This window comes from Takifugu rubripes, chromosome 19, assembly GCF_901000725.2.
Source record: "Takifugu rubripes chromosome 19, fTakRub1.2, whole genome shotgun sequence".
Taxonomy (NCBI): domain Eukaryota; kingdom Metazoa; phylum Chordata; class Actinopteri; order Tetraodontiformes; family Tetraodontidae; genus Takifugu; species Takifugu rubripes.
Genome location: NC_042303.1, coordinates 4,401,279 through 4,420,172, shown reverse-complemented (window position 1 = coordinate 4,420,172; position 18,894 = coordinate 4,401,279). Strand labels below are relative to the sequence as shown.

Below are 18,894 nucleotides of genomic sequence, written 5' to 3'. Positions count from 1 at the left end.
CGTGTTGCTAAGATACACCTGCCAAGCTACTTTCACACAAGAGCAATGGCAGAAACAAAAAAGCCATTGCAGAATGGCAAAAAAAAGACCAAATCTTAATTTACCGATTTGTTCCGTTTAATAGCCCCATGGCTTTGATCATCATTTGATCAAAGTCCCTCCAGAATCTGCAACATTACCAAAATGTTGATCTTTTTGAATTATGTAGCTCACAAACCTTGTCGCATGACCTTGGTGGTGGAAATAAGTAGCACGATGCAAAACTGAAAGCTGGCAGACAAATGACGGGTGCTTTGAAAATAACTTTATTGTCCATAAGAAATAACAGTGAAACGGGACATTCACGCTGCTTCCATTCCGTCTGAAGTAGCTCAAACCTCCTCCAGCCTCGATAAACAGCATCTCTACATATACATGGAAATACCACGACAAATAAAGGAAGAGAAATGTGTGAACACTGGATCAGTTATCGGTTTTTCAAAAGATAAGCTTTTGAAAACGTTACGTGTGGAGCGGCGCTACAATGCAGCTGTCCTCAGTGTCCAAGAAGGCCAGTGCCTGCAAAGAGGAAGAGAAAACCAGTCACATAGTGACCAAAACCATTATTAGCCGCCAGCCTCAACACCACATGCATCACCTGTTTTTGTGCTTATTAGTTTTAATAGGAAACAGTTTTCAGTCAAAAGCTCTTTTTAAGACCAGTTTTCTTCACTCCAACCTCTAACTTGTCTTTGCTCATTTGGTTTAGTTTAGGGTCTTGTTAGTCAGGGTCAAATTAGTCAGGGTTAGGGTCAGACGTCCCAGATTAGAGGCGATGCAAGAAAACCACTGCGCTCACCTTTGAATCCCTCTTCAGGCGTTCCTACTGTAAGGGGAGACGAGCCAAAGAGAAAACACTGTCAACATGGTAGAACAAGCGTGCGCACATGAGAGTTACGACACTAACCCTGATACACGTCGTCCATGGCGGCATAGTCCGACACTGGCTCGTCCACCTGTGGAAAAAGAGAAGAATTGAACCGTTGGCCAGACAAAGTGTGTAGAGACGCAATAAAGCTTCAACACTTTGAAAATGGAGGTGCGGCCTACGGAGCGCGAGTGGGGACATTTGCGATCAGCGCGCAGATGAAGATCCAGACAAACAATTGTGACGTTAAAAGCCCTCAACAGGGGTCAGAAAAAATGTTGTTTACCGTGTAAATGTATTGAGATAATCGTTTCAACCAAATTCAAGGGCAAAACAGTATCATGGGGATTGGGGGAGAGAACCAATAAATATCTAGTGCAGCCATTTATGGTCCTGGAGTGATGAAAACATTTCCCTCGCTACAGAACATTCTGTCAATCAGGCATTGGTTAGTCAGTGAGTCAGTCAGTCAGTCAGAGGGATGATGGTGAACATGAGGTTCAGCTTCCACTGACTTGGCTCAGATCCTTATTTATCTACCTGTTCACAAGAAGGGCGCTGGAAGAGAAAATGTATGTTAAGGAGCTGAGACCCACCATCCAGGAAAACACCCAGGAGAAAAAGGAAGCTACAAGCTACAACCTAGCAGGAGTTGGTTTGAACACTAGTCCTGGCTGACGGGCTGTGGAATGAGCATGGCACTTTACTGTTATGATGACTGTCCAACCCCCTGACTCAGTATATTAGCTCACCTTAGAAACAACCAGAATATTGACACCCTTTCTTTCTAATGCATGGAGCCTCACAAAAATTTAATTGATTTGTTTTGAGAAGGAGATCAAATAATTTACAACCTGCTCCACCCAAAGAGGGAAGTAAAGGCGACTGAACCGACCTGCAGAACCGGACTGAGGAGACCGAGGTGCACTTGAGGACAGACTGAAAAATTGAAAATGTGGCTTTAGATTCAGATAAGAGTACGATATGGATGGAAATGTTGATCTGGGTCCCAGGTTTGATCCTGTTGCTACAGAAGAAGACTGAAGTCTGCTTGAATCCCTGGCATTAAGAGTAAACCAGGATAGAAAAATCAGTTTCACGTTTCAGCCTGTTGTGCTGAGACATGAGTGTACCGTACATCCTGCTTTCAAACATCTAGATTAAAAGTGTTGAAAATTGCCTAAAAGTTTGTGAGACAAAAAGTGCTGCATTTGTGTCCCCATGAAAATGTTGGAATTATACATTTAAAATAAACTGGAACCTGCACATTGTTGTAGCTAGGTGTGTTTGCTCACAAATTACATCCTTTGGGGCAGAAATACTCCTCTGTGTTGAGGAGGATAGAGGACAGAGTGAAATGGAATTTGATTGTGGAATGTAAATTGTATACAAAAGGAAGAAATTGAAATGGTATTCTATTGTGAAATGTAAATTGAGAGCAAAAGGAAGGGTATGATGGAGACTGGGAGAGCAGACGGAGGCCATTTGGTTCCTCATTCATTTACATGGAAACAAAGGTTGAAGGAAGACCAGCGTCAAAGGACTGAGGGGGGGACATCCTCAGTCATTCAACTTCTTGCGCCAGCCGGAACACCCGCTGTGAAGGCACCAAACTCCTGAGGTGCATACAGTGCACACCTACTGTGTTGGCGTCCTGTGCATGCAGCAAACACATGCTGTGAAGACGTCTGCACCTCAGAGGCAGGCCTTCAACTATATAAGATCAGAACTGTATACATTGAGCAGAGATCTCTCCGCATGCTTCCGTGTGTGTATCCTGACCGACTGACTGGATTAAAACCATCTCCTACGCAGTAACTTAGATTAATAGTTTTTCTTCTCCAAACGGCTAAAAATTCCGCGACAAGAGACAGACAAATCCAATCAGGAGCAGACACCTGTAACTATACCAATGACAGCACTGTTGAAGTTCTAATAAAACCAGTTGAAAGCAATACATTGTCTGAAGCTCTAAGAACATCATTTCTGTGCTGTAATGAAACTGATTGCTCCTCTGCAGGTGGTTGTTGGATCGCGATACCTCCTGTATGTAGTTGCCGATCCGCGTGTTCGTTGAATGAAGACTTCGAGAAGTAAAGTACCAATTTCAAAATGTATTTAACAATAGAATCAATTCCAGATACAAATATTACAGAGCTCCGGGCCAGTTCATAACCCTAGCAACAACAGAGTCAATTGTCAGGGCATGAAGTCTGACAACCTAACTATCCCTTGGCCCAGTCCTTTATAGTCACACACATGCAAATTCACAATGTCCATGCAATCCAATCCAGTTCCTCTGCTGGGATGACCTCGTCCTCTTCTTCCAGCCTCCTTTGGTGTTGATACAGTCCTTCTTTTCCATTGCTTTCCCAGGTGGCCAGATCCCATTCTTCATGCAAATGTGATCATCATCAATCCCCCTGATATCCTGTTTACAATGAGTGTTTGACACCCCCTGCCTGACTGGCTCCTGCCTGACTGGCTCCTGTGAGGGTGATGTTTGGTCACCCGCGCTGTTCGTTTACTAGACTCAGATCAACCACACAGACAACAGGTGGCCTTGCAAGGGAGAGCTGACGAGCAGTTCAAGCTTCCTCTCTCAACTCCGTCCGTCTGCTGCTCGCTCTCCTCTTTTATTTGGTTCACACAACATTGGTATCAAAACAACTTCATGATTCCTTCTCCTCCTATCTCTACGACTTCCTCGTGTCCTTGAACATGATACCTCCCAGTGCTGGGAACATAACAGCTACAATACTTGAGTCAAACACTCATACATTCCTTTTGATTAAACATTCTAAATCTACTTACTATACTTACTATAGCATTGAAACGATAATAGTAATAACAACAATAATTCTTCTCACATTTCCCTCCTGTTTATCGTTAAATGCGTCTAGATTCTCATTGTCAGTATTACATCATTTCATTTCATGAAATTTAAATGCATTACGTCATTTTCCTAGAAACACATTTCTTACACTCAGAGTTCAACATGTGTACAGCTTAAGACATCTTAAACATTTCATTTACATCGTGCATCACATTTGTCCATTCTTCTTCTGATTCCTCTTCATCGTTGTCCAGTAGAGATCGTTCTTCCACCTGCAGCAAAGTACTAGTAACAGCTGATCCCACGAGCCGGCCAATGCAACCCCGAACAAGAGGTACTACACAGCAAGCTAGTATGGCTAATACTAGCAGCACTATCCCTATCATCATTCCTATCTTGAACAACAGTTCCCTCCACCTTGACAACATTCCTGTAAGCCAGTCTGGTGGGGGACTACCATCATCAATCATAGCTCTCTGTAGCTTAGTTAAATTTTTCAATGTGCTATCTATCAGGTGACCGTCCGCATCATTCTCTGGGATGAACGTACAACAGTAATCTCCTACCATTGCACACACTCCTCCCTGGGGGGCCGTTATGAGATCTAAGGCCATCCTATTCTGCATGGTCATCAGTCTTAGCGCTGTCATTTCTTCCTTGACTCCTGTGAGAGCAAATTAGCAAATACTTTCAACCTGTAATCAACTGTTTCCAATCTCAATATGTTCTTTCCTATTCCTAGCCACGGAAAGAGAGTCATGATCACTTTATTTCCGGTTGACCAATGCTTAAACTCTCGTGGTACATCTGTGCCCCACACTGAGTCATGTGGTTTGAACTCGTCATTCAAATCTCTCCTGGAACGCAACTGTGGTGCAGATCTAGCATTAGCAGCATAAATTATGACTGTGTGATCCTTGAGATGTACTGGAGCACACACTCCTGACCAGTTTGCTGGTAGGTCTGCATACGCATTGTGTCCACATAACCACCATCCCTTATCCACTAATTGCGTGCCTTTGTCTCCTGGCGCGAAAGCGGGATAGTTACATGTACAGTTATAACCTTCTGGACACCTCTGTGTTGAATGATTCTGTGTCCAAGCTGTGAAAGTAGCATAGCGCCACCATGTATTCAAACTGTAAGTGTGTGAGGACTCTGGATTTTGTTCTAACCATGAATGTTCTAAATGGCTAACTGCGGTGCGTTTAGCGCGCGCGTAGCTCTCATCCTGTCTCAGAGCATCTTTCTGTCCCTGATTACCTCCCTCCTGTCGGAAGTTCCAAAGACCAAAACTCACAAGTCCTGCCGTCACAGCACTCACCACAATTAGGAAGAACAACTTCATTTCCTTTTAGATCCTCTTCACAGGTTCCGACGGGGTTCAGCCGTTGCTGGACCTATACAGGCCGTCAGCCGTTTACGGAGAGTCCGCCACTGCTCCCTCGCCTTCACCTGGAAGAATTTTCTGTTTCTTACAATGTGAAAGGTGTATCCACGACAGTTTTCCGTCCACTCGAACTGCAGTCTTTGTGGTCAGCTGTACTTGATAAGGGCCTTCCCATCTAGGCGTGTTCCACCTCTTCCGCACAAACTTCTTCACCCACACGTAGTCGCCCGGTTGAATGGGTTCCTGGGGGGTGGAATCTGTGGAAGACACAGGACTAGGCAGAACATTTACTGTATTCACACATCGGTTAAGTAACACTTTTTTCAGATAATCTGCTATTGTTTCTTCAACATGTTTTAGCTCATTTGTTGTTGCAAAGTATGGTAGGCAATAAGGCCGCCCATATAATGCTTCAAAGGGTGTGATGCCTGTTTTCTTGTGTGGTGTTATGTGCATCCATAATTTCACCAGGTCGAGACAAAACATCCAGTTCTTTCCTGTCTCGTCCATACATTTCTTCAGTCTGTTCTTAATAGTACCGTTGACTCTTTCAACCAACCCTGCACTCTGAGGGTGGTATGCGCAGTGATTCTTCAAATCAATGCCCAAAGTTACTCCTACAGTTTTCACTATCTCATTTACAAAATGGCTTCCATTGTCGCTCCAGATGACCTTCGGGATGCCAAACCTGGGAATGATTTCTCTACATAAAACTTTTGCTACTGTCAGTGCATCTGCTTTTGCTGTGGGGAAAATTTCTACCCACCTAGTAAATCCATCTAACACTACTAGACAATATTGTTTACCTTCACATGGTGTTAGCTGAATAAAATCTAGAAAAACTGTGTGAAATGGATGATTTGGTAATGGTGTAGTGCCTGCAGGGGCCTTAAGGGCTCCCTGTGGGCTGTGTTTTACACAAATAGCACATTGTGAACAAAAATTTTTTGAGTATGTATGAAATCCTATAGTATAATAATGTTCATTAACCATCTGTACCATCCCTCCTGTTGAGACATGGCATGGCCCATGGCTCACTAATGCTGCCCATTTATGCATATTCCGGGGAAGGATTGGCTTGTTTCCTATGGTTAATAGTCCTTTATCATCCAGTTTGGCTCCTCGCTTCTTCCACGTGGCCTTTTCTTTTTCTGGAGCACTTTGTTGCATTTCTTTTAGAATATCATTATCTGCAGGTTCTAAGGTAAATGATTCCTCATTATCAAGAAGTGTGTTGTTATTTGCTGCAGCCTTTGCGGCTCTGTCAGCAAAGGCATTGCCTTGTGAGACTGCGTCTGTGTTGTTAGTATGTGCAGTGCATTTACATACAGCTATTTTACGTGGCTGCTGTACTGCTGCCAATAACTTTTTTAACAGTTCTGCATGCATGACCGGTTTGCCGTCGACGTTTTCATCCCTCTTAAATTCCATTGTTGAGCAAACACAAACAGCGTGGAAAAAACATATTGACTATCTGTGTAAATGGTAACATCTTGTCCTTTGCTTAGTTCACAGGCACGTGTGAGTGCGACGAGTTCTGCTGCTTGAGCAGAATAGGAGGAGGGAAGTGATTTCGCCTCCACCACCTCAGTTGCTGTAACTACTGCATAGGCAGTTCTAGTGCGTCCACAGTCATCCTTTCTCGACGATCCATCCACAAATAGTGTCTGTCCTGTAGTCAACGCGACATCACTGAGATCTGGTCGCGGCAGGACCTTGGTGGAGACCTCATCCAAGCAGTTGTGCTGGTGTCCCTCTTCTGCGGTGGGTAGCAGCGTCGCTGGGTTTAAGGTCGTACAGCGTCGAATCGTCAGATTCGGCTGAGAGAGCAACACTGCCATGCAGGAAAGATGACGTGCGGGCGACAGGAATGCTATCTTACTTTGTAGCAGCAGTATTGACACTGCATGTGGAACTAGCAAAGTTAGCTCATGATATAGCACCACTCCTGCGGAGGCTTTCACTGCCTCAGACGCTGCCACCACTGCTTTAACGCATGGTGGGAGTGCACAAACTACGGAATCTAGCTTGTGGGAGTAATAGGCCACTGGCTGCCTCTTATCTCCGTGTTTTTGCAACAAAACTGAAGTCATAAAATTACCTTTGCAATCTACGACCTGCTCAAAAGGCTTCTGATAGTCTGGCAGCTTTAACACTCCAGCACCTACAAGGGCCTGCTTTGTGTGTGTAAATGCTTTTTCAGCTTCAGGGGTCCAAGTTAACACATCAGTCATTGCTAAGGGATTATCATACATCAATGCTTGTAAAGGGGCAGTTATTTTCGCATAATCTAAGATCCATGATCTGCAAAAATTCACTAGTCCTAAGAATGACATCATCTGCTTCTCTTACCCACAGATTAACCATTCTATCTACAGACCACATTCCTTCGGCTGTGGTACGAATCATCAACTAAAGCTGAGAGATAAGATCTCTTCCTAACAGATTTACGGGACATGTGGTGGAGATCACGAAAGGGGCTTTAAGTGTGATTCCACAGGGTCACAAACATCTACAGGAACTGACATTCTTTCTTTAGTTATGAGACCATTTGCTGATCTCACAAAAATCTGTGTAGAAGTTGGCTTTAGGGCTATTGGATCTCTAATTACTGATTTACCTGCACCCGTGTCTACTAAGAATGTTAAAGAATTACCTAACACGGTCAGTTGTACTTCTGGTTTGCCTTCAGCAAACAGGAAGATGGTTTCTAAGTCTAAAACATCTTCTAAGTCATCTTTTTCAAATTGGTCAAATTTTGTGCCCTGATTTGTTTTAATTTTTGTGACATCTTTTTCCGGTTCTAGTCATTGTTGAGGTGGATTAGAACCTTGCTGCTGTCCTCTATTGTATCTCTGGTCACGTTGTTTCTTTTTGCAATCACGTTCCCAGTGTCCATAATTTTTACAATAATGACACCGATCATTTTCACGGGAATTGCCTCCTCCTCCCCTTCCGCCTCGGCCTCGCCCACGTCCGCGGCCTCGGCTTGGGAGAGGGTTGGCATTGAAAAACATGCCTGTTGATTGGTTCTTACTTTTTTGGCATTGTCTTTCAGCATGCATAGCATGTTGTTCATAGCGGTTTAGGTTACTAGTTCCGAAATCAACTAATTGTCTCTCTACCCAGGTTTTTATCTCTGATTTTGATCCCCCATGTATAGCTTGCTTTAATTGCTGTTGGTAGGGACCTTCTGGTTCTTCCGCATACGGAATTCCACTATTTTTCCGGAACACATCTTTCATTCTCATGCTATAGTCTTCAAAACTTTCGTCAGTCTTTTGTCTCGTGGCCGTAATGGCGCTGTAGTCAGCTCGTCTGGTAAAAGTAGTTCGCATGTGCTCGTACAGTCTGTCAAGTCTGTCATTTAGTTCTTGGCTGCCAGGCTGCCATGGTTGTTGAGTGGCTGGATCCACTGGGACCCAATCTCCTCTAACAGTGCCCCATTTCTTGCCATTAACGCACATGAGGACTTGCTGGGTTTCAGTATGGTAACTTCTTTTAATTTTATAATATTGCCTGGCCTGTCTAAGTTACCATCCCAATCGAACTTAGTCATCCACAGCTGAACATATGAGCATGAACCTGGATATTTGTCTTCCATGTGTTTACATGATGCTGGGATTTCGAATTCAGCACCTTTTGTGGAATGTTGGTTGCCCATGTTTGCACTTTATTTCATCAGTTTTTATGTATTTGAATGGAGACGCCTGATCTCCCGACTGAACAACCCTCAATCCATACAGGATATCTAGTTCAGCCCCCCTGCCGTGGCCTTATAGTCAATCGTTCTCGATCAGGAGAGTATACACCAGGCTTCTACCTCCGAGGAGGCGGGTGTATCTTGCCTCTGCTTCTCTCCCGATGACCAGGCAGGCAATACCGCGGTATTTTCTGTGTAGCGCTTTTTGTGTCTTATACTCACTCCGTTGTCGCTATGGTTTCTCTCTGAGTTGTTTTAGTGCCTTCCTCCCGTCACTGGAGATGGTCGCCCTGGGAGGGACGAAGACCGGCCTTCCGTCAACTCGTGATGAAAGGTCTTTCACTTCGGACGTCCTTTTGACTCCGGCTGTGCACAGACTTCGGCGTTCGGTCGTCCCACGGCGCTCCTCTCCAGGTCTTGGGATCCGGCTCGAAGGACCAATTTTTGTGAGGGTGATGTTTGGTCACCCGCGCTGTTCGTTTACTAGACTCAGATCAACCACACAGACAACAGGTGGCCTTGCAAGGGAGAGCTGACGAGCAGTTCAAGCTTCCTCTCTCAACTCCGTCCGTCTGCTGCTCGCTCTCCTCTTTTATTTGGTTCACACAACATTGGTATCAAAACAACTTCATGATTCCTTCTCCTCCTATCTCTACGACTTCCTCGTGTCCTTGAACATGATACCTCCCAGTGCTGGGAACATAACAGCTACAATACTTGAGTCAAACACTCATACATTCCTTTTGATTAAACATTCTAAATCTACTTACTATACTTACTATAGCATTGAAACGATAATAGTAATAACAACAATAATTCTTCTCACACTCCTAAGATAACAGTAGAACAAACAACAATCCTGCAAATGTCTCTGTTCTTTATTTCATTTGCTAATGAGTCTACCTTGCCTAACTTCTAAGAGAAGACAGAAACATATGGTGAAACACATAACAAGATAAAGACAATTCTCAACATGGTCCAGGAACAATTTAGCTTTTGTTGCACCTGTTGTTAGCGTGAGAATTGCGTTAGCGCCTGAATCGACAAATATTTCAATGTGTGCTCAGGGATCAACAGATAAAGGTAGCGTAGACACGGAGGACCAACGGCTATGGTCGTCTAGCGAGCACCAGGTGCTGCTAACTGTGCCAGTTTTGTGTCATGTATCAAGACCGAGTCACTCGCCAATGTTCCGGACATTAGCAGACACTGGCCCGGCAGCTCGCTGCAGCATTTTCACGATGTCTCCCTGTCAACACGGACCTGTTTTGAGAACTTAAAGGAAGAAATGTTCCGTTTCTGGTGACAAATGTGGCCTAAGTCAGCAACACGTTCTCAAGAAGTTTAGAGATACAGTGAAGCTTAGATATAGACCTCAGGGTCAGGGGTCAGGCCAGGGGTTCATATCCTGCTGTTAAAGAGCAAATGATCTGGCCTAGACCAAAACTACGTCAGTGACGCTAGTCTACACGGTCCAGTTTGAAAAACAACATGTGGTGGCTGTTGGCAAAGTTGTGAGCAGGTGTTGGTAAAAAGGAGGATTCAGAGGATAAGACCATTCAATGTGGGCTCTCACCAAAGTGTCACCCAAAATACCAATTAAAAGCTAGACTTCATTATCCCTCCACTGGCTAACTCCATCATGGCTGAGGCTCCAGAATTTGAGAATGCAAGATTCAATGTAACTTGTGCGATTGTCACTGTCAGAAACAAGTGGGGTGGGGGGGGGGACATTTGCGATCAGCGCGCAGATTCAAATACGGAGTGAATATTACGGTGAAGATCCAGACAAACAATTGTGACGTTAAAAGCCCTCAACAGGGGTCAGAAAAAATGTTGTTTACCGTGTAAATGTATTGAGATAATCGTTTCAACCAAATTCAAGGGCAAAACAGTATCATGGGGATTGGGGGAGAGAACCAATAAATATCTAGTGCAGCCATTTATGGTCCTGGAGTGATGAAAACATTTCCCTCGCTACAGAACATTCTGTCAATCAGGCATTCGGTTAGTCAGTGAGTCAGAGGGATGATGGTGAACATGACCAGTGAGGTTCAGCTTCCACTGACTTGGCTCAGATCCTTATTTATCTACCTGTTCACAAGAAGGGCACTGGAAGAGAAAATGTATGTTAAGGAGCTGAGACCCACCATCCAGGAAAACACCCAGGAGAAAAAGGAAGCTACAAGCTCTCAACCTAGCAGGAGTTGGTTTGAACACTAGTCCTGGCTGACGGGCTGTGGAATGAGCATGGCACTTTACTGTTATGATGACTGTCCAACCCCCTGACTCAGTATATTAGCTCACCTTAGAAACAACCAGAATATTGACACCCTTTCTTTCTAATACATGGAGCCTCACAAAAATTTAATTGATTTGTTTTGAGAAGGAGATCAAATAATTTACAACCTGCTCCACCCAAAGAGGGAAGTAAAGGCGACTGAACCGACCTGCAGAACCGGACTGAGGAGACCGAGGTGCACTTGAGAACAGACTGGAGCCGCGTTCAACCGCTGGGACCTGGCTGGAGCTTTGACAGTGTCCTCACGGGCTGGGAAGGTGAGTTTTGTAGAACGCACACGTAGGTCATCACAGACACCCTGAACCGATTCATGTGGACAGGTAGTTGTTCAAAAGAGGAAAATACCGCGAACGACAACGCGATTTCTTTTTTTGTGTGCGTTTATACAGTTGTCAGTATCACAGCGCGGTGCGCGCGCACACACTCACTAACGAGAGACTGCCCTGGGAAACTTGCGGAGAAATTAAATAACTAATAAAAAATAGAATTAGATAAACATTTTTTTAGGATTCCAGTATTTCAGCTGTATGTCTGCAGACCACAACAACAACGACACAACAGTGGTATGAGTGGACAACAGCTGAGAAGCGGATTTTGTGTTGACCCACGCGGAGAAACTGGCGCCTGGTGTGAACGAGAGGTCTGCGGATCGAGCGCGATCGGTCGGTCGGTCGCCGGGCGTAATCTCTGTTTAACGCGACGTCAAATCTGTGTCATCATCTGACGGGCTCTATCGTTCAGATAGTGTTGAGGAAATTTTCCGTTGTAAAACAGGTTCCTCAAGCAGTTCGCTTTCCCAGTAAGGAATAGGCAAACTATCAATTCTGAATCAAATGAATCTCAATGAAATACGAGATTTGTATTTATAATAGAATACTAAAATGACTTACAGAAGCTTCTGGAGTCTTTCCACAGGTCCATGAGCACGGCCTCAGTTCATGAAGAATTGCCCGTGGTTATCTGTGGTGCAAAGATAATACGCCCATCATATTTGTACCACAGCATGGGGGTCGACTCCTCTTGCCAACAGAACTTTTTCTTAGTCTTATCTGATCTTATTTCTCTCAAACAACCAGCTCACGTACCTCCTAACATGTTCCGTTTAGTTTTTGCAGCTAACACCCTTGTATGTAATGTGATGAACACACAATGATTGTAATCACAATGTAGTAACTTGCAGGAGGCTTCTTCTTACTGAAGAATTTATTTTATTTCGGGAACTCGAACAGGTAGCATTGATTTCGGTCAGCACACAGGTATAGCTAACTTCCGCTCTAGTTTCTTCTACACAAGAAATTTCCCGACAGTAAACAACACGTTGTCCCACCTAGTGGCCTGGAAGGCATTTAACATCAATAAACAGGTTTACCACACCCTTCCCCCCTTAAGTGTTTTCTACACCCTTCAATAGGACATTATGAACTTTTTTTTTTTCTTAATCCAATTTAAAGTCCTTCAAGTAACTGGGCAACTTGATTTCCCTTCTTGAATGTCGCCTCAGTGGAGTTGGGGTTGTGACAGTTCTTTGTTCTGTCTCAGAACTTCCTACAGCTTCAGTAGTTGCAGGCTCCTCCAACTTCTCCTCACTGAGTACCACCTCCTCAGCTTCCAGCCAGGCTTCACTTCCTTGATCCGTCTGACTGAGTGTCATAGAGGCCGTCTGTGGAAGGTTGTTGCGTTCTTCTGGTCTCCGGTGGTGTGTGTGAATCTGATCCACATGTCTCCTCACCACTCTCCCATCACCTAGCATCACTTTGTATGACACTGGTCCTGTCACTGACTCAATGAGTCCTGGGATCCACTTTGGTCCGAAACTGAAGTTCTGGATCAGCACTGAGTCTCCTGTTTTGAACCAGCGTTCCTTCGCCTTTTTGTTGTGATCTTTTGTCTGTTGTTCTTGTTTTTTCATCACTTTTCTGCTTAGATTTGGGTGAATCGAGTCCAGGGTGCAACGAAGCTTCCTCCCAAGAAGTAGCTCTGCAGGTGATAACCCAGTAGTGGTGTGAGGAGTCACTCTGTAGCTAAATAATACTCTGGCTACTTTAGCTGTCAGTGTTCCCTCGGGGCATTTTTTCATCATTCTCTTGAAAGTTTGTACAGCCCTCTCTGCTAACCCATTACTGGCAGCATGATAGGGTGCAGAGGTCACATGACGAATACCATTTTTTTTCAAAAATTCTTTGAATTCTGTACTGGTGAAACAAGTGCCATTATCAGACACTATCAATTCCGGCAGTCCATGGTTACTAAAGCTGGTACGCAGGCACTCAATTGTGGTGGTTGATGTTGCAGAGTTCACGGGATACACATCCATCCATTTGGAATGTGCATCAATGAGCACAAAAAACATCTTCTCCATAAACGGTCCAGCATAATCCACATGAATGCGGCTCCAGGGTTTGTCTGGCCAGTCCCACGGGTGTAATGGGGCAGGTGCAGGGACGTTGCGGTATTCTAGACAGGTCATGCAGCTCTTAACAGTATCCTCCACCTCTTTGTCCAGCTTTGGCCACCACACATAACTCCTCGCCAATGCTTTCATTCGGGACACTCCTGGGTGGCACTGATGAAGCTGTCTCATGACATTTTCTTGCCCTGCTTTTGGCACAACCACCCTTGAACCCCATAGCACACATCCATCTTTGATGCTGAGTTCATATTTTCTCACCTCATAGGGGCCAAACTCCTCCCTTTTTTCTTTTGATGACCAGCCGTTTTGTACCATCTCCCGCACTCTTGAAAGTACTGGATCTGCGTCTGTCCATGCTTTCACTTGGTCAGCTGTCACCAGTGTGATGTCAGAGCTCTCCAACATGAGAACCCTCTCTTCCAGCTCCTCCTCTGTTACCTCTGGTAAAGGAAGGCGACTTAAGGCATCCGCATTACAGTGATACCTTCCTTCTTTATACACTATTGTGTATTCGTAGGCTCTCAAGGTTACCGCCCACCTCTGTATTCTGGGTGAAGCCATTTGTGGCACAGCTCGCATCTCACTGAAGAGTCCCAACAAAGGCTTGTGATCTGTCACAATAGTGAATTTCCTTCCATAAATGTACTTGTGGAATCTCTTTATTCCAAACATCATAGCTAGTCCTTCCTTGTCCAGCTGGGAATATTTTTTTTCTGCTGGGTTTAGTGTTCTTGAGGTGAATCCAATGGGTCTCTCGGTTCCGTCCGGCATAAAATGCGACAACACAGCACCTACTCCATAAGGTGATGCGTCACATGACAATACAAGGTCCTTTTCTGGGTCATAGTGCACAAGAACCTCGGCAGACTGCATCAATTCCTTTGACTTGTCAAAAGCAGCTTGTTGAGCATCACCCCAATGCCACCTTGTCTCCTTTTGTAACAGTTTGTGTACTGGTGCAAGTACAGTTGAGATATTGGGCAGAAACTTGTTATAATAGTTTAACAGTCCCAGGTACGCCTTCAACTCTGTTACATTTGAAGGTGTGGGTGCCTCTTTGATTGCTTGTACCTTCTCATGTACTGGGTGCAGTCCTGTCGCGTCCACCTTATGACCTAGGAACATCACTTCCTCATTCATGAACAGGCACTTGCTTCTTTTGAGTCTGAGACCTGCTTCTTGTAGCCGTTTCAACACCCTAGCCAATGTCTGCAGGTGCTCCCGGTCGTCTTTCCCTGTGAGGAGGATGTCATCCAAAAAAATGGTCACCTGAGGGATGCCCTGTAACAGTCCCTCCATTGTTCGTTGAAATATTGCTGGGCTTGATGAAACCCCAAAAGGTAGCACCCTGTAGGTGAATAACCCCTTGTGAGTATTTATGGTCACATACTTCTTTGCTTCTTCGTCCAAGGAAATCTGGTGGTATGCATGACTGAGATCCAATTTTGAGAATTTCTGTCCACCTGACAGTGTGGCAAACAGATCCTCAATTTTGGGAATTGGGTACTGCTCCAACTTTGAGATCTGGTTTACCGTCAGTTTATAATCTCCACATAGCCTTACTGTATCATCAGGTTTCAACACGGGAACCACTGGAGTAGCCCACTCTGAATGTTTCACAGGTTCTATGATTTTCTGTGCAAGGAGTCTGTCAAGCTCCGCCTCTACTCTTCCTCTCATGGCATATGGTACAGGTCGGGCTTTAAAAAACCTGGGGGCTGCTTCCTTGTCTACATATATTTTCGCTGGGGGGCCTTTAAATCTTCCAAGTTCATCCTTAAACACTTCTCCATACTCCCCCAGTACCTCATCCAACGTCTCTTCTGCCACATTGTGGATTTGGGTTTCGGGTCTCATCTGGACTTCCTCTGCAGTCTCTACCCGGACGTGATGGACCTGGGGTGTTTCTCTCCACTGTAAACCTAGCCTCCTAATCCAGTACCTGCCTACCAAACTGGGGCCTGCACCTCCTACCACAACCACAGGTAAGTCTAGGGCTCGCCCTTGGTTCTGCACCTTAACTACAGCGGCTCCTAAGACTTTTACCTTGTGCCCTGTATATGTTTTGAGCCTGACTCGACATGGGCATAACTTTGGTGTTCCTTTTCCCCTGAGAGTTTTGAAAACTGAGTAGTTAACTACTGTAACACCACAACCTGAATCCATTTCAAACTGTGTGTCTGTCCCATTTACTGTCAAAGTCTCTATAAATGGAGCTTCTGCTGGTATGTCAAGTTCGTCCAATTTGTACAATGTGTACATGACTTCCTCTGAGTCTATGTTATCTTTTTCGCCTTCCCCCTGGCTGACATAATTTGCTCCCTGAGCTCTCCCCTGTTTGCCTGTCTGCACTCCACCTCCTTTGGCCCTCAAGTTCTTTGCTGAGCCCTTAAACCTACACACTTTTTGAATGTGGCCAACTTTCCCACACTTGTGACAGGTTTCCTTAATAAATCTACAGTCCCCAGCCATGTGCTGGTCACTACCACACCTGTAGCAAACTTTACGCTGGTTCTGCTGGGTATATGGGGTCTGCTTTGAATACACCTTATGCACCGCCTGGGGTGCCCTCATGTACTGGGGCACGAACTCCGGAGACTGCAAGTCCTTCACATCTTTGCACGCCGTCTCAATGGCCTGCGCCAACTTCAGCGCCTTGTCGAAGGTCAAATCCGGCTCCGAAAGCAGTCTGCGCTGTATGCGATCATCCACGATGCCACAAACCAGCCTATCCCGGATCATTTCCGACAGCTTGTCCCCGTAGTTGCAGTCTTGAGCCAGTTTCCTCAGCACAGCTACAAACTCCATAACTGTCTCCCCCTGCTTCCTGTATCTGGAGTTAAACTTACAACGTTGCACAATCTCGCTCGGTTTTGGGTTGAAATGATCCTTCAACAACTTCACCAGTTCATCAAAAGTCTTGTCACCCGGTTTGGCGGGGCTGACTAAGTTCCTCATGAGACTGTAAGTCTGACTGCCCACTGCACTCAGCAAAATATCTTTACGTCTACCTGCATCGTCGATCCCATTAGCTCTGAAAAAATGGTGGAGTACTTCACAATATTCTTCCCACTTCTGGGATTGACCATCAAAAGGAGCGGTGCTTCCAATCATAGCCGCCATGTTCTTTTTTCCACAGCCACAGAGTCCGGTCTGCAAGGTTTACTTAGCCCCTCAGCAGCCGCTTTCATTCCTCTGTATCCATCCGAGGCATCTGTGGTGACTTTATCCTCGTCGCCATTTATGTAGTAACTTGCAGGAGGCTTCTTCTTACTGAAGAATTTATTTTATTTCGGGAACTCGAACAGGTAGCATTGATTTCGGTCAGCACACAGGTATAGCTAACTTCCGCTCTAGTTTCTTCTACACAAGAAATTTCCCGACAGTAAACAACACGTTGTCCCACCTAGTGGCCTGGAAGGCATTTAACATCAATAAACAGGTTTACCACACACAATAATCACAATCACTGCTCTGGAATCTCATACATGATATTTAAAGGTATAATGCAGACAATTATAACGTGTTACATTGTTCTTGCATTCATTGAGCCTTTTTCCCTTCACAGATGAATCCACCAAATGTGAAAAAATCACTATGTTTGGCCATAGCAGCTGCCATTGGTCTCACCTGCAGTGCAGTTTTTGCATTTTTATTATATTTTGAGACCTCGACTTCCTCTTGTCAGTATCCCAGCCACAGCCAGGATCACAGTGTGGCAGAACCACAAGAGAAGCCCATAGTTCTTTTGTGGTTCTGGCCTCTCAGTGTGAAGTTTGACTTCAAGGATTGCCCCACCTACTTCAATATTGACAGCTGTATCCTGACGGATGACAGATCTCTGTACAGCAAAGCAAAGGGAGTCATTTTCTATCACAAAGACACATATTGGTACACAGACACCTTGCCCAAAGATCCACGTCCATATTTTCAGAGGTGGATTTGGTTCAATGTGGAATCCCCAACAAACACACCGAGGAAACCAGGCATTGAACACCTCTTTAACCTGACACTAAGCTACAGGAGAGATGGGGGCATTGTGGAGAGGTACGAGATGTCAATACCAGACTCGGATACAACAGAAGACTTTGTTCTGCCCAAAAAAGACAAAATGGTCTGTTGGATCGTCAGCAACAATAGCCCGGTAACAGGAACGAGCACAAGAGACAAGTACTATCGTGAGCTATCCCAACACATCAAGGTGGATGTTTTCGGCAAAGCTTATGGAAATTTCCTACGTTATGAAGAATATTATTCCACCATTGCCAGCTGTAAATTCTATCTGGCATTTGAGAACTCCATCCACAGAGATTACATGACGGAGAAGATTAACGGGCCCTTTGCAGCTGGATCAGTTCCTGTAGTTTTGGGACCTCCGAGAGAAAACTATGAGCAGTTCTATCCCTCCAATTCCTTCATTCACGTTAATGACTTTCCTGATGTAAAGTCTCTTGCAGAGTTTCTGCTCTCGCTGGACAAGAATGAAGAGAATTACATGCGCTACTTTGAGTGGAGGAAGTTCTTTACAGTCACCCCTCATCTCCTAACTGTAGCCAAGGAGTTCATTCACCCCATCTGCTTCACCTGTGACTACATTGCCAGAGACAGTGAGTTCAGCGTGATACCAGATATCTATGATTGGTATTTTAACTGACTGTATCTGCACAGGTTTTGTCTTTGCGATTGCAAGGTCCATCCTGCTGTTCTGGTATCACAGTACTGAACTAGAACCACTCAACCATGCTGTACTGGTAACCTATTCCCTAGGGCATATGGTTTTTTTTTTGCATCTATTCAGTTTAATTTGAATGATTTTAATTTTTTCTATCTAATCTGGTAAAATGGGAAGTTTACTCATGTAGAGTTGTAAGGTCCAGTTTGTGTGATAAGTCTGGGGTGTTTTCCAAATATATATTTTGTGCATGTCAACTATGAAGTCTTTTTTTATAAAAGCAAATTTATGCAAGTAAAAAAAAGTTGAAAACCGTCAGTTTTCAGATCTCTTCTGATCTGTGACCGAGCTAACACGGGTAATATGATACAGAATCCAGCTCATGTCAGTGGCTGACGACAAGTGTCCACAGGTCTCAGACCAGGTTGCCACCCTAGTCTGAAAACACGGACTCATCACTAAAAGTTGCCTCCATTTTTGTCCTTTGAGCAGGAAAAATCCCCAATTTGGGTGACTTCTATAATAATGAAATGGGGCAGTTGTGGTGCTGCTCCACCTGTCTGGAACCAGCTTCTCATTGACTAATGAGGCACCGTTATGTTGCTGCAGCACTGCTGCTGCCAGAATGCAGCTCTCTTGACCAATAGAAAGAGGTGTTCGTGTTGCTAAGATAC

General features: G+C 44.8%; 2 protein-coding genes across 14 annotated transcripts; one reads left to right on the top strand and one right to left on the bottom strand.

Moving 5' to 3' along the window:
• Positions 1-289: 289 nt before the first annotated feature.
• LOC101073947 (uncharacterized) lies at positions 290-16,702 on the bottom strand. Of its 12 annotated transcripts, XM_029826389.1 has the most exons (6): positions 12,029-12,519; positions 11,287-11,387; positions 947-995; positions 839-865; positions 506-558; positions 290-404 (listed from the first exon to the last, which is right to left on the bottom strand). In XM_029826389.1, the coding sequence occupies exons 1-5, from the start codon at positions 12,057-12,059 to the stop codon at positions 536-538; spliced, it is 231 nt and encodes a 76-aa protein (XP_029682249.1). In that variant the 5' UTR covers positions 12,060-12,519; the 3' UTR covers positions 290-404; positions 506-535. The 12 variants fall into 12 exon arrangements, 4 of the variants coding, with proteins under 4 accessions (XP_029682249.1, XP_029682248.1, XP_029682247.1 ...); XR_003885909.1 differs by having other exon boundaries at positions 290-558; positions 11,287-11,436; positions 12,029-16,702; XR_003885903.1 differs by lacking the exon at positions 11,287-11,387 and having other exon boundaries at positions 12,029-16,702.
• LOC101073723 (alpha-(1,3)-fucosyltransferase 9-like) lies at positions 11,314-18,524 on the top strand. 2 transcript variants are annotated; one of them, XM_029826395.1, is made up of 2 exons: positions 11,314-11,395; positions 17,117-18,524. In XM_029826395.1, the coding sequence occupies exon 2, from the start codon at positions 17,117-17,119 to the stop codon at positions 18,200-18,202; it is 1,086 nt and encodes a 361-aa protein (XP_029682255.1). In that variant the 5' UTR covers positions 11,314-11,395; the 3' UTR covers positions 18,203-18,524. The 2 variants fall into 2 exon arrangements, with proteins under 2 accessions (XP_029682255.1, XP_029682254.1); XM_029826394.1 differs by lacking the exon at positions 11,314-11,395 and adding an exon at positions 15,396-15,533.
• Positions 18,525-18,894: the final 370 nt, after the last annotated feature.

Coding starts and splice junctions, on each gene's coding strand:
- LOC101073947 (XM_029826386.1), bottom strand. CDS start 12,059: ATGGACCTGTGGAAAGACTCCAGAAGCTTCT. Junction 996..11,286: donor TCCTCAGTCCGGTTCTGCAG/GTCGGTTCAGTC, acceptor CTTTTTCCACAG/GTGGACGAGCCAGTGTCGGA. Junction 866..946: donor CATGGACGACGTGTATCAGG/GTTAGTGTCGTA, acceptor CTCCCCTTACAG/TAGGAACGCCTGAAGAGGGA.
- LOC101073723 (XM_029826395.1), top strand. CDS start 17,117: ATGAATCCACCAAATGTGAAAAAATCACTATGTTTGGCCATAGCAGCT.